Raw genomic sequence first — 15395 nt, 5'->3', positions numbered from 1 at the left:
AGTATTTAAATCTTTCCCTGGAGGTCTTCTGATTAGATGTTAGTATTATCCAAGCAGATATTCTTCGAGTAGTCTGCCTCAAGAGGGAATGAAGTCTTAAAGTTAGTCACAAAATGTAGTGTTTGAAGACAGCACGTCCTTTCCTTCTATTTCCCAGAAAACAGTAAGTAGAGTTACTCCTAAATGACCTCTTCGGCCAAGCACTGAACATAAAGAACCATGGAATACCTAGTACCAGCAAAATGCCACATTCATTTCTTTGAGGGATACGAAGATCAAATTTAGATCCTGCCCAGGTCTCGTTTGCTTCTATTATCCAGGATGGTCATATTCGCCACCAGTACAGCAGTCACTAACTAGCTTCTGTAGTCTAATTCTCCTCTTGTTTTATTAAAACGTTCCATGCTTCTGTACCATTAAAAACCACCATTAGCTGCTCCAAAATAAGTTAACCTCAGAAAAGCATCCCATGACATAGTTTTATGTCCTTTAAGATGTGTTCTAAGCTAGAATAAGCATTTAATGATAGAGCAATGGGCTAATAAAAAAACAAAAACGTATAGAATACAAATAAGTTTATTGTACAAAATTAAGGCCTTCGTATTTCACAGTCACTAAGGCTAAAGAAGGACTAGACAATTATTTAAGTCCCCACAAATGTCTACTTTCACTATCCCCCTGTCCCCAACTATAAAATGGCCTGACCAAATGTTACCAAAACAAACATAATAAATAAAGCCAAGTCCTTTAAAGACTATCCCAAATGTTATTTCTTGGCATAGGTGATTTTCATGGCATGAGATGGCGTGATCTTAAATCCTTGCAAAGCATCCCTGGCGGCTCCGGCCTGCCCATCGTTTTCAAATTCAACAAAAGCAATGTCATGCCTCCCAGGCACCAAGCGTACTTCCTTAAAACCAGGGAACCTGTAAAGAAGAAAATGTATGTATGTGTGTATAGATATTTATATATACATAAATGACACCTAATACATAAATGTCTACAAAAGCAACTTCCTGATACTAGTCCAGGAAAAGTCTCATATCCTACTTAGAACCCTGAGTAGGATGAAAGAGCTTGAAATGTAATTAAAACCAAGAAAGAACAGCAGGAATAACGTGTTAATTCTAATTTTGTCATTATATCAAAGCTTTGCTTCCTGTTTTCTCATCAATTAGAATTCGTAATAGAAAATTAGAGAAAATTTAGCTTGTTATTTGCTTAATCTGCAGACTGGCTTGAAATCATCATTAATCCCAGGCTGAATCAATGAAACTGTTAGGAATTACTGTGTGTGATGCATGAATGAACTCAGCCCATGAAAGTGCTATTTGTCCTGTCCGGAGGCTTATTTATGAAGAAACTTACTGATTAAACAGCATGGATAGCATCATCTCATTAGTCTCTTCTGGTAAGTTATTAAGGAATAAAATATAGTTTGGAGGGTAATCAGGGACCTATTAGAAAGAAACAAAAGCAAAGTTAGCTTGTAAATTTAAAAAAGTACCATAAGCCATTTGGCTCCTCATAAAAACTTAAACTTCAGGGAGCTACATTCCAGTTTACAAAGGCTTGTGAAATCCTGAGACACCTATCACTAAAGCTGAAAAACAAGGAACCCAGAGAAATAAATATAAACCTAACAGTAACAAATGAGACATTCTTCAAGTCACTTAATACAAATTAGGAAGAGGACCAATCTTATCATGGAGCCCTGTGTCACGGTGGTTAAAGCACTTGCCTGCTAACTGAAAGGCTGGCAGTTCAAACCCACTGGCCACTCCCAAGAGAAAGATGTGGAGCCTGCTTCCATAAAGATTTACAGCCTTGGAAACCCTATGGGGCAGTTCTACTCTGTCTTATAGGGTCACTATGAGTCAGAATTGACCCAACAGCAGGGGGTTTTGGTTTTCACAAACAAGTTTTAAGCATCTGGGAGTCAGTCGTAATATGGAGGAATATGTAAGTGAAAGATCTTAGCCTGGCTGGAGAAGGCAGCATCGTCACCCCTTCTCTACCACCCCGCATCTGGTGGTAACACTAGACACTCCATCACCACACACTATTGTTTACTGTCTTCCAGCATATAAAAAAACCTGGAACTAACACAATTACCACTGAGAACCACTAGTTGGTGACTTTCAATGTTTTTTTTTTTTGCAAGTAAATTAGGTAGGCACAGCATCTAGTTACAAAGAAGTAGAAGCAAACACTGTTATTAGGTATTAAACTACTTATTAGATCCCCCACTCTGAGGTTATAAGGAATGGGGAACTACAGGGAGAAGGCACCATATATAGCCAAAAAGCATCCCTGTCTTCAGACTAGTGTCGTGGAAGAGAAAAGACCAAGTGTAAAGAACAATTAGTGAACAACCTAAGACCTTACAGAATTAAGTCCTGGCTTTTATGATCTGGACTGTAACTGCTGAGAGAGTGCAAATTAAGGAAACAGATATTTTAAGAAAGTGCAAATAACTTAGTCAGAGGAGAAAAACCTTAGTGGTACAGAAAATTGTCTGGATTTAAGGATCTTGCCAGACTCAAGCATCCCAGCAAGCAAGTATAAAACACTAATACACATAACTGAGGTATTTAGTGGGAAGATATCTGGTAGGCAGTTTCTAAAATATAAGGAGATTAAAAAAAAAAAAAATAGTAGGGCTGAAACAGATTTGTGCTGAGGACGTGAGGCTCTACTAGAAAAGATGATTTAGTGCTTCAGCCAACTTAAGTGAAGACAGCTGGTTACCTTTTTGTTACCAGTGGTGTGTGTATGTAAAGCCCTGGGCTATGCACTGTGGGGAAAACAAAAATGTTTGCTCTCCGCCCCCGGAGAGTTTAACGCCTGTCATTTTGATTCTGTCACTGCTTCCTTACGGGCAACAAGGAATAAAGTCAGATCGTGTCTTCTCTCTCTTAAAGAAAACTAGAATATTTTGAGGAATGAGTTCTACGTTAAAAGGCCATATGTTTTAATGTATGGTGCCCTGTAGAAGGAATTAGCTTCTATCTTTAGAAACATATGCTAATAATTTATTGTTTATAATTTTACTTTGAAGTATGCACCCCGTGGGAAATAACATTACCTGAGGGCTTGGTGTTGAATTCCCTTGAGCATTAGCTGAATTTGGTGTTCCCTAAATTAAAGAAAGAGGGAAACAGTTAAAATTTCCCAACTCCTACAAAAAATAACTACTAAATAAAAATAAATACTACTAAATGCAAATAATGTTAATTTCAACAGATTTCTTATTCCATTTGACTTCCTTTAAAAATTTGTGTCTTAACTCTGACTGAAAGATTCATGTGCTTGTCAGTTATTTTTGAAAGACCTAGCCTTAACCTTTAAAGACTACATGATAAAATTTAACCTCTAAACCGCACAATTACAGAGAAATATAGAAAAGAAAGAACAAGGACCGGTCTTGTTTTTTCCTAACAATTGGACAGAAGTCAAGCATCATATTTAGTGAAACTGATTTCTAATTACTTTCAGTCCAGAAGTAACTATTTTTTAAAGGATAATTTCATTTTTTTATCTAGCATTTCAAATTAAATTTTGCAACCCTGAATCGTTCAAAGAAAGAAGCTTGAGTAGGGTACTCATGATTAAAGATAATATCTACAGTATTATTTTATAAGCAGCAGAACATGAGAACGAAGCCAATAGATATTAACATATTTCAGAGACAAATGGAATTTAATGTCCGCAAATTCAAATAAACCTGTTTAATATAAATTTGCATATGTAAAGGTATATAATTTATTGTTTAAACATAACCACTGGAATTTTAAGTCAACCACTCTAGCTTCTTAAAGTCCACCTATTAAACATACAAACATATGCAAAGATCATCTCTCATGGAAGACAGACATACCCAACAAATTTTTAACACCAAAAAAATTAATTTTTGCCATCTTACCTGACCAGGCTTTTTGTTTGTGGTTGCTGCAGTCTGTTCCACAGTTTTGGCTTTTTTCTTTTCTTTTTTCTTTTCTTTATCAGCAAATGTACCACGCATTTTAGATATTATATCTGAATCTGTTTTTGCATACTGGATTCGCTGTTTTAATTATTTGAAAAACAGATTACTTTTCATTATGTTGAAGATTGTTTACACTAGTCATTAATAGTTCAAATTTCACTACACAAGTACATTGCTAGCTAATTTTAAACACACCCCTAAGGAAATCTGTTAAAATATACTGAATGCCAAATGAAAATAAATTGTGACTTATGGTTCACAACTCTTAGGGTTGCCCTGAGTCAGAACAGGCTCAATGGCAATGGGTTTTCAACAGGTATGATTCATAACTTGAACCAAGAGTTCAAATGTATTTATGAGAAGAAAAACCATGCATTTCAAACGAGAAAAGCAGGACTTTAAAATATCTGTACCACTCCTCTTTCCAGGCCATAAAAGAAGAGGGAAAACAGTATTGGAAGGCTGTTCGCCCCTAGCGGTGACTCTCAAAGGAAGGGTCAAGAGGTGTCAACCAGCTGTGGAATGTGTTACCTCCATTGGTAAGGTACCAAAGATTGGGGATGACTTTCTTTTGGGTCTAATTTAATTTTTTAAGATGATGACACCACTTTGCATTTTAAAATGTTTTGAAAGGAAACAGAAGGACAGCATCTCAGCTAATGCAGCAGGCCCTTTGCTTACTCTTACTATGCCACAGCCAGCAGGAATAAGATGCACCTGTGAGACAGTGGAAACGTGTTGAAAAGCACTGCTGTAGGAAAGCACTTCATCAACTATAACGTGTGTTCCAATTACCTGGAGATGTTGTAAAAGTGCAGACTCTGACACAGTACACCTGGGGGATGCCTGAGACTCTGCATTTCTAAGACGCTCTCAGGAGATGGTGATGCTACTGGGCTGGGGACCACACTTTGAGTTACAAGGCCTGACCTAAAGTATTATCATGTAGCTAGTCCAATTAACAGGCCAAATATTTCTGCTGTTTGAGTTAAACTGTTTTCTAGGGAGGGCCTATTTACAATCTACAATTTCCCTTCCAAGCAAACATTTCTTCCCTGGAGCTGATATGTCTCTGATCATATCCTATCTATCTAAAATTGCCTTTATAGCAAGAATTTAGTCTTGATCTGAAGGTAACAAATGATAGTTTAAAGTAGTATGGGTTATAAAGCAGAAACTTTGTCAAAACCAAGAGCGACTGTTTACTTCTGCTACAGATGAATTTACTGGGGAAACAAGCGGGGAGAGGGTCTACCACCACACCTCAGTACCCAAGGCTTTCTCTGGCTGGTATGGGCTGCTGTAACAGCAGCTCCAAGGGTACTAAAACCTGCAAGCAACTCTGCAAGTCTTCCGTGTCAACATCTAACCAAAAGGAGATAGGCCGACAGCTGTAAGAACTATTATTTTACAGGATGTTAGAAAAATAAAAATCAGGTCTTCCAAACAAAGGGAGTATTAAAAAAAAAAAAAAAAAAAAAAAAAAAAAACCCACTGCCGTTGAGTCGATTCTGACTCATAGTGACTCTATAGGACAGAGCAGAACTGCCCCACGGGGTTTCCAATGAGTGCCTGGGTGATTCGAACTGCCAACCTTTTGGTTAGCAGCCGTAGCTCTTAACCACTATACCATCAGGGTTTCCAAAGGGAGTACAGTGATCCATAAAATGGTAGAACTGAAATGGACATCTAGCATAAACTTACTTTTGACTAGGTCCCAAGGGTTCTCTCCCTACTCCCTTGGGTCTTCAACCTTGTCCCAGGTCTGAACAGATCTCGGGTGGCCTGATCTGTGTGTATAACTGTATAACCCTGTTACCTGTCATTATGACCCAGTCCCTGTGAAAATCTCTGATCTCAGCCACAGCTCTTAGCTACAAATCACAGGATGAAACCCCTTTCCCTCCAACAAAGAATTATCTGGTTCAGAATGTCAAAGGTGCTAAGGCTGAGAAATCCTAGTCTAGACTGAAAACCATAAGTCACCTGCAGAGAAGAGGCAAGATTTACATTTAAGCCAGTGGTTTCATGAGAGAAGTCCTTACGAAGAAGGTTTTACTTTACTGAGATATTTTTGGCATTAAGTAACCAAATGTTCTTGAATCGCAGAAAATAATTTTGTTTTGAGTTCCAAGTTACAGCAAATTTTGTTCATTTCTGATCTCGCCCGTTGGAGTTAAAACAGAAGAGCTATGAGTCAGGATCGACTCGATGGCAATGGGCTTTTTTAAACACAAACAAGTCAGCTCAAAGAAGACCATTCATTCCCTCTCTGCCAGGATGCTGGGGGTAAGGCGGTTCCTGCTACCTTCCCGAAAGCAAAGAACGGCCCTCCCTGAAACACCTTCAATATAAATTTAATGGATTTTTCCACTGATTTAAAAAGAAAATAAGTTGGCAAGGTGAAGCTGGTGCAAAACAAAGCAAACCATTTCTAGCTTTCCTGCATCTGAATAACAGGCACAAGCAGACTTGTCATCTCAACAAAACAGTCTTAAAACTCTCAGCAGGAAAAAATTGCTCCTTCACATTAATGTAATTTTAGATTCAAACTAAAACCCAGTCTTATGCTCCTCCCAACTGACGGGCTGTGAAGTGATGGAATAGGGAGAGCTGGCTAGAGGATGAGAAGAAAACTTGCTCCACTAACAGACAAAAAAGTGCTCAGTACTGATTAGTGTGGTATAGAGCAGGGTTCACGAAATTACAGTCGGCAGCCCAGGCTGCATGTTTTTGTAAATAAAGTTTTATTGAGGCAGTCATATCCATTCACATACATTTTATTTTTATGGCTGCTTTCCATTCTCTAAAGGAAGAGCTGAGTAGTTGCAACAGAAAACATCTGGGCTGTGAAGCTTAAATATTTACTATTTGGCCCTTTACAAAAAAGTTTGCTGACCCCTGCTACTCTTTTTTTTTTTTTTTTTAATTTTTTATTGTACTTTACGTGAAGGTATACCAGGCAAATATGTTTCTTAATAAACAACACACATATTGTTTGTGACACTGGTTGCCAACCTCACAACATGTCAACGCTCTCCCCTTCTTGACCCTGGGTTCCCCATTACCAGCTTTCCTGTCCCCTCCTGCCTCTCTCCCTGCCCCTTGGCTGGTGCGCCCATTTAGTCTCATTTTGTTTTAGGGCCTGTCTAATCTTTGGCTGAAAGGTGAACCTCAGGAGTGACTTCACTACTGAGGGGGCCATATTCTTGGGGTTTCTCCGGTCTTTGTCAGACCAGGAAGTCTGATCCCTGCTACTCTTGTTTTAAGTTGCCACTGAGTCGATTCCAACTCATAGTGACCCCATGTGTGTCAGAGTAGAACTGTGCTCTATAGGGTGTTCAAGGCTGTAACCTTTTGGAAGCAGATCGCCAGGCCTACTTCCGAGGTGCCTGTGGGTGGATCTGAACCGCCAGCCTTTTGGTTACTAGTCCAGTGCTTGACCATCTGCGCCACCCAGGGACTCCTACTGGCCCCATTATTGTTGTTAGTTGCCTTTGAGTCAATTCCGAATTGTAATAGAAAAAAAAAAAAAATCATGAAAATGGGTGTTAGATTAGCTTTCAAGTCCTGAGCCAGACACTGGTTAAATTAATATAACTTGGGTAAGCAACTGACCTTTCTGTGACTGATCGTTCATCTGTAAAATGAACGGGTTCTACAAGCTACATCCTATGGACCAAATTCAGTCTGTTTTTGTACGGCTTAACCCTGGTGGCGTAGTAGTTAAGTGCTACAGCGCTAACCAAAACGTCAGCGGTTTGAATCCACCAGGCGCTCCTTGGAAACTCTATGGGGCCGTTCTACTCTGTCCTACAGGGTCACTATGAGTTGGAATTGACTCGACGTTAGTGGGTTTGGTGAGTGAAAAAAAAAAAATTTTTTTTTTTTTTGCAATTTTAAATTGTTAAAAAAAAACCAAACAATAGCAAAAAATATGAACAGAGACCCATATGTGGCCCACAAAGCCTAAGACTAATTACCTGGCCCTTTACACAAAGTGTTTGCTGACCCCAGGATTAGATCAAAGAATGTCCCAACTTACTTACATTTTAGAGTTGGTGAAACTGACCAAGGGCACGGAGCCAGTAAATGGCAGAAGGAGGACTTAGGTCCTCTAAACCCTGGGCCTTGACTCTAAAAACGAGGTCACTTCACATTCCAATTCCAGAAGGAAGGCACTTTGAAATTCACACCCAAGATCCTGAAACTCACTTGCTGCAAGGACCTCTTGCTTATAGCCTGTCTCCATCCTAATCCAACCCTCGATCAACTCTGACTTACACTAAGGGCCTCCTGGTTGCCTTACCTACCGCTTCTCTGGTCCTGCCACAATCCAGTCTTCACCCAGCCAGACAAGAATCTCATTAGGTCAATCCCAGCTTAAAACTTTCCATGCATATAACTATTTTATTTCCAGTCACTGTTAATCATTAATAAAGCCTATGAATTTAAAACTATGAATTTTCCTTTGATCATTATTTTATCTAAACTGCAAAGCTTCTGATACGTAGGGTTTCACTACGGTATTTCTAAAATTTCAGACTGGATTTCCTGTTTGATTCATGATTTTGTTTTCTTTTGGCACATACTTGTTTTTTTAATAAATTTACAGACAAAGGTTTAATTTTCTGGTTATTACTATTATTTTTAGTAATACATTATTGCGTTTTTGGTGAAAGTTCAACAGTTAGGATCCATTTCACAATTTCCACACAACTTGTTCAGTGATAATACATTTTGCACAGTGTGTCAACATTCTCTTTAATTGTGTTCCGGTTGTTCCATTTCTATTACTTTAGTTTCCCTACGCCCTTATCTTCTCATCTTTGCTTTAGAGTAAACGTTGATCTTTTGGTCTCATAAATATTCAGATGATTATTTACTAGAGCAGCATTCTTACGGGTAATATCCTTTATTTTGTGTGCCACTGTGCTGTTTCACTAAAAGGTGATCTTTTCAGGGGATAGTTTCAGTTCAAGGTTTAAAGAGTGTCTCAGGACGATAGTCCTAGGGAGTCCTCTGTCCAGTTTGACTTTTTTAACAATTTGGTTTTGTTCTACACTTTTTCTCCCATTCTATCTGGGTCTGGGTTATTATTTATTTCTAGTCTTTTGAGATGAGAATATTGCCTATGCTGTCATTAATTTTTTTTAATATCCTATATCCCAATGGGAAACTCTGGTGGCATAGTGGTTAAGTGCTATGGCTGCTAACCGAAAGGTTGGCAGTTTGAATCTACCAGGTGCTCCCTGAAAACTCTAAGAGGCAGTACTACTCTGTTCTATAGGGTCAGTATAAGGCAGAATTGACTCAAAGGCAATGGTGTTTTTTTTTTTTTTAATATACCAATGAAGGAGCCCTGGTGGTGCAATGGTTAAGTGGTTGGCTGGTATCCAAAAGGTCAGTGGTTCAAACCCACCAGTGGCTTCGTGGTCGAAAAGATCTGGCAATCTGCGCCTGTGAAGATTAGATTACAGCCTAGGAAACCTAGCAGGGCAGTTCTACTCTGTCATATAGGGTGGCTATGAGTCAGAATCAATTCAACAGCACACAACAACACATCCCAGTGTATGTTATTTTTTGCCCATTTGAACTGTTATAATTGAGAACTGAATTAAACTCTACTACTAATGTGTTTCTATAAAAATAAATAAAATAAGCCCAAACTCCCTTCCATGCCATCAAAGCCACCTCCCCGACCTCACTGGGAATAGCTCCCCTCTCCACCCACCATGCTCCGAACACTCAAGCAACACTCGCCCTTCTTCAGTCTCTCAAAACACTAAGCTCTTTTCCTTTTGGGGGCCCTTCAATTTCTTTTCTCTCTGCAAGTGTTTCCTCTTCATCCTTCAGATCTCAGCTTAAACTCTCCTCCAGAAAGCCCTTCCCTGACCAATGTTTCTAACCAGTAACCCTCTCTACACCAACCAGTCATCCTCCATCACATCACCCTGTATGTTTCACTCCCAGCACTTACAAGAATTAGGACCCCACTCCTTATCAGAGCTCAGCACACCTGAGTCAGGTACGGGCAGTACAGAGCAGTGGTTGAGAACTCAGCTCTGAAGCCAGACTGCCTGGGTTAGAATGCCATTGCTGCCACTGACTCACAAGGTACCTTCTGCTCTACTACCCTCACAGGTAAAATGGAAGCAATAATAGTACAATAATACTTGTGATGTTTAATACAAGTAAAATGCCTCGAACGTTTCCTAACACACAACACCCAGGAGACGACAGCTGCCACATCTTGTTTGCTTGCTTGCTCCTTCACCATCTCCTCCACTAGGATACAAGCACCACGTTAGCAGCATCTTTATCAGGCTCACTTCTGTACGTCCAAGCCTACAGAGGTCCAGGCACACAGTAGGCCCTCACACAGCTCTTAATTGAAGGAGGGAGACTTGCCTTGGTTCATAAGGAAACCTAAACACCTATATTCAGGCCCCTTACTCAATGCAACTAAGCTCACTTAAGAAAATTACAGCTTTTAGGACATATGCCTCCAACACAGAGAAGTAAAAAGCAGAAAGCAGCAGCCAAAGTTTCCAGTGTATGTTTACAAATCTGCCATACCATAACAGTGACTAAATCTGAAATAGTAAGAAAGACTGACTTACCATTGGTTTGCCATAAAATGGAAATCCTTGTAACTGTCTCAAGGCATTTGTGGATGAGCCCAGCTCTTTAAATATTACAAAGGCCTGTCCCCTCATCTTCATAGTCTTTAAAGCCACAATATCTACCACATGACCAAACTGAGAAAACAGGGCGTATAAGGATCGCTTCAATTCTGTGTAAAATTAGAGTAGAAAAAAGTTATGTGTGAATGAAACAATGATGAAGGTCTTCATAAAATGACTGCATTGAAATGTCTCCTCGCTACACATACACAGTTACATATTTCAGTAAAAACACAGCATGCTATTTGTTGGTCATGTAATTTAAAAAGTTACTGGAAACCACAATACCAGTATGAGTGAAAACAGACTCTGCACACTGTCCAAAAAAAAAAAAAAAACCAAACCAAACCTATTGCCGTCGAGTTGATTCCGACTTATAGCGACCCTATAGGACAGAGTAGAACTGCCCCACAGAGTTTCCAAGGAGCACCTGGTGGATTCGAACCGCCAACCTTTCGGTTAGCAGCTGTAGCACTTAACCACTACACCACCAGGGTTTCCACCACACACTTTTAGTCCCTACATATTTTCATTTTATTTAAAAAACTTTAAATCGTTACACAAAAACGAGCAAACCATTATTGCAGGCACTGAGAAATGCCTGGAGGAGAAGTTTTGGGGCAGTTCAATTTTTTTAAGATAGTACTGGGTAAACACACTTTAGTTGTGAACTAATATGTGTATATATTTAAAGCACTTACCCTCTTTTTTAATTTTGTCATTCATATTGTTGATATAAATTGTATGATTTGGTCTGATATCCATGTTTTAGATTAAATTGTTCAAACAGCCTAAAGAGAAAGTACATATTGTGTTATAAACTGGGAGAATGAAATCACAGCCCAGTGTGGCATAAGGATACAACACAAGGCTTATTAACCTCTCAATTCTCTTTCAATCCTGACTCCAAGAAAATGTCAGTTTGGCAGCAGTCTTTAACACCTGTCCAACACTTGCTAGTTCTCCTTTTTAAACAAAAGAAGAGTTCTCAGGCTCAAAACCTTGGTCAAATACTAGCACTTAGTCAGAATTTAATAGCATTATTTTGTTCAATGCACTTACTTTTATATTTACCTTTTACTTATAGTAAGTGATACTGTTTTTCCATTTACCTAGTGAAACAGCTTTTTATTAATGAAATTACTGAAAAATTGAGTAGATCTTAAGAAAAATGAAAAAGATACTAGCAAAGGTACGTCCACTAAAAATCATGAAGATAGAACATTAGTGAAGTTTGCCAAGCACTGCTTCATGAGAACACTTAAAAAGCACTGGGACACCTATTCACTGATACACACCACCGCCACACGTCCTGACCCCACGGTCGTCCCCAGCCAGTGTGAAGGAATGCAGCTCAGACAGAGCGGTACAGGACCGCAAGGTGAAAAGGCACTCAGATGCTGGCACTGGCCAGACCTAAATCCAAACAGTGGCCATGCTCTTCACGAGCTGCTGACTGACGGGGGAGTCAAGTTCCTTAATTTCTCAAGCCTCAGGGTCCACATCTATAAAATGGGGATGAAGGTCGCCAGGAGTCAAAGCCAACTCCACAGCAACAACTGTAACAGCACCTACCCAAGAGAACTCCGCAGGCTAAACGCGAGAACGTCCAACAGCAGTAAGCCCCTGAACCAGCGACTCTTCATCGCTATCGCAGGTGACGGTCCCTGGGTGGTTCAGATAGCTAACAGCTTGGCGGCTAGCCAAAAGATCGGAGTCCACTCAGAAGCACCTTGGAAGAAAGGCCTGGAGACTGACTTCCGGAAAATTTGTCGCTGAAAACCCAAGGGAGCGCAGTTCTACCCTGACACACATAGGGTTGTCTTGAGTCAGAATCTACTGGAGGGCAACTGGTTTCTTACAGGTCAAGGTCTTTGCCTAAGGACACGTGGCAGCAGGCCTGGGAATTCAGCCCTGTATCTTCTCTTGCACTTCTCGGACACCACCACACTGTTTCACGGTGTGTGTAGCTTTTTAGTGGCCAATCGTGAACTTGCTTTATCTCCTTGGGTAATCTCACATACTGCCTCTTTCACAAACATCTATGGAGCACCCACTGTATGTGAACAGCACAGATCACTGACAAAGGACGGGGCTGCTGACAGGGACAGAACTTGTGCGGGTAAACGGTAATGCTACTCAAACTTGCTTTACCTGCGATCTGGAGAAGGGATGGGGTCGCAAAGAAGAGGGAAGTGACAGAAACAGAGGTCTAACTGACGGCGGGGAGATCAAATGGGGGGCTCTTGCAACATCTCCTGCGTGGTGTGATGGACGCCTGAACCAGCACAGAGGTTCCCAGAATCACCTCCCCAATCCAAAAGGGAACCGCTAAAAGTCACTTGAAAGCTCACAGGGAATTGTAAACACCTCACAGGAGCAAAGGAGCACTGTTTCTGTGTGCCTTGGAGTTGATTCCGACTCACAGCGACCATACAGGACAGCGCTGGACTGCCCCATAGGGTTTCCTACGCTGTCATCTTTACCTGGAGGTGCCCTAGCGGCGCAGCGGTTAAGCGCTCGGCTGCCAACCGAAAGGTCGGGGGTTAGTACCCACCAGCCATTCCAAGGGATAAAGATGGCGGCAGTCGGCTTCCTAAACCTTTACAGCCTTGGAAAGCCTAGGAGGCAATTCTACCCTGTCCTATAGTGTCATTACGAGGCAGAATCGGCTCCGCGCCACACGACAACAGCCTTTATGGGAGCACGATCTCCAGGTCTTTTTTTCCCATGAAGCTGCTAGTGGGTTCCCGCAGCCGAACCGTTAACCATCGCGCCGGCAGGGCTCCACAAGGGGCGGGGAGGGGAGGCTGGGACTTAGCATCGGTTACTTGTTTGTTAAGCAGGAGTCTGGCGTCCCTCCAGACTGCACTCCCGACACAGGCACGCACCCCCAAGGCCCCGGCCCGAAGCCCACAGGCGCGGAATCCGCGCTCCCATCCGGTCCCGCTAGGGACAGCGCCCCTAAGATCCGAGGCCCGCCGGGCCAGCGCGTCACTCAGCCCACCGCTGACCAACCCCGGGCCCGATGTGCCCGGCGCACCACCGCGCCTCGTCCTCTCCGGGCTCCGACAGCGGAGAGGCGGACAAACGGCCCATAAAAACCAAAACAGCCAGAGAGTAAGCGCTCCGACCTACCGCAGGCCTCCTCCGCTTTGAACCGGAAGTCGGAAACACAGCCAGGCACCGGAAGCAACGCTACCACGCGCCGCAATAGGGCGCCGGCTAGTCGAGAAGTCGAGCACAGAGTCGATCGATGCCTCGCGGCGACTGCTGGGAATCTCTCTGCGCCTGCGCCTACGTGGTGGGCGGGGAGAAGGGGCGGGAAAGGGGAGTAAGGAAAGGGACGGGTTTTGTCGGGATCGTGCAAAGTTAAACCCGACCACTGAGTAAGGGGACAACGGCAGGGTCGTCACTCATTACCCCCACGATGACCTTGAGTTAAAACCTCAGTCCGGTGCCTTCCAGCTCCCGAAGTCCTGTATAATTTTCCAGGCATAGCCTCTCATGCCGCTTATGGGGCAGGTGCTATGGTCTCCCATTTCTGGGTCTGGTGGCCCCGGGTTTAACATACCAAATAAATAAATAAATAAAGTCGCTTTTGATTCCTAGGACTCTGAGGAAACTCTCCTCCAGCAATCTACTGATGAGCTTGAATGTCAGAGGCAGCCCAGGTTAAGTGAATTGATGTCTCTCTGGTCATCTCCCCAGTTATGATAACCACTGTCATGGATTGAATTATATCTCCCCAAAAATGTGTGTATCAGTTGGGCTGGGCCATGATTCCTGGTATTGTGTGATTTTCCTATATGTTATAAATCCTGCCTCTGTGATGTTAATAAGGGAGGATGGGTGGCAGTTGTTTTAGGGATTAGATTGTGTCTTGAGGCAATCTCTTGAGATAGAAAAGGGAAGCAAGCAGAGAATTGGGGACGTACCCCCCAAGAAAGCAGCACCAGGAGCAGACCTTGTCCTTTGGACCCAGGGTCCCTGCACCTGAGAAGCTCCTCGACTATGGGAAGATTGAGGACAAGGACCTTCCTCCAGAGAAACAGAGAGAGAAAGTCATCCCTGGAGCTGACACCCTGAATTTGGACTTTTAGTCTACTTTACTGTAAGGAAATAAATTTCTCTTCGTTAAAGCCATCCAGTTGTGGTATTTCTGTTATAGCAGCACTAGATGACTAAGACAACCACATTTGAGTTATAACCAAAACTCATGAGATATCTGCTAAACTCATTCAAAAAAAATTTATTACTACCCTTTCCACCTTCTCCCTGCCCCACGAAAATACCTAGATTTTTTTTTTTTGAGTAATTCAGGTAGGTAGTGTTTATGCTAAGCCGAATAGGAATTCACAAACAAAAATATATTTGTTTATGCATCCATTCAACAAATGTGTGTTAAGTATCAACTACTGAAATATGAGATGGTTATTATGAGCTAAGATTGGGAAATCTATTCCCCCATCCTCCCCTTACCTAAGCTCCTGGAACCTCACTTTCCTTATTTGTAAAAGGGTTCACAATAGTAACTCTTCTGGAATTACCGTGAGGGTTAAATGAGCTAAATATAAAACCATTAGCACATTTCCAGGTACAAAATAAATGGTTCACAAATGTTATTTCTTAAATGCTGGCTATGACTTGGACACAGGGATGAAGGAGGACAGCTGGTTCTATCAGCTGGGGATTTTTATTTCAAAAAGGGCACCTAAAGT

General features: G+C 41.7%; 1 protein-coding gene across 2 annotated transcripts; it reads right to left on the bottom strand.

Annotated features, from left to right (window-relative positions):
* Positions 1 to 565: 565 nt before the first annotated feature.
* Positions 566 to 13892, bottom strand: SNRPB2 (small nuclear ribonucleoprotein polypeptide B2). 2 transcript variants are annotated; one of them, XM_049870026.1, is made up of 7 exons: positions 13813 to 13892; positions 11376 to 11465; positions 10612 to 10784; positions 3926 to 4066; positions 3089 to 3139; positions 1369 to 1457; positions 566 to 926 (listed from the first exon to the last, which is right to left on the bottom strand). In XM_049870026.1, the coding sequence occupies exons 2-7, from the start codon at positions 11437 to 11439 to the stop codon at positions 767 to 769; spliced, it is 678 nt and encodes a 225-aa protein (XP_049725983.1). In that variant the 5' UTR covers positions 11440 to 11465; positions 13813 to 13892; the 3' UTR covers positions 566 to 766. The 2 variants fall into 2 exon arrangements, with proteins under 2 accessions (XP_049725983.1, XP_049725982.1); XM_049870025.1 differs by lacking the exon at positions 13813 to 13892 and adding an exon at positions 12250 to 12365.
* Between the last annotated feature and the right edge of the window lie 1503 nt (positions 13893 to 15395).

Source organism: Elephas maximus, chromosome 25 (genome assembly GCF_024166365.1).
Source record: "Elephas maximus indicus isolate mEleMax1 chromosome 25, mEleMax1 primary haplotype, whole genome shotgun sequence".
Taxonomy (NCBI): Eukaryota; Metazoa; Chordata; class Mammalia; order Proboscidea; family Elephantidae; genus Elephas; species Elephas maximus.
The sequence above is the reverse complement of the archived record's forward strand: the minus strand, read 5'-3'. Positions and strand labels throughout refer to the sequence as shown.

Excerpts from the sequence above, each read along its gene's own strand:
- SNRPB2 (XM_049870026.1), bottom strand. The coding sequence starts at position 11,439 with ATGGATATCAGACCAAATCATACAATTTATATCAACAATATGAATGAC. Across the intron at positions 10,785-11,375 it reads TGACAAAATTAAAAAAGAGG|AATTGAAGCGATCCTTATAC; the intron begins GTAAGTGCTTTA and ends AATTTTACACAG. Across the intron at positions 1,458-3,088 it reads ATTCAACACCAAGCCCTCAG|GTCCCTGATTACCCTCCAAA; the intron begins GTAATGTTATTT and ends TCTTTCTAATAG.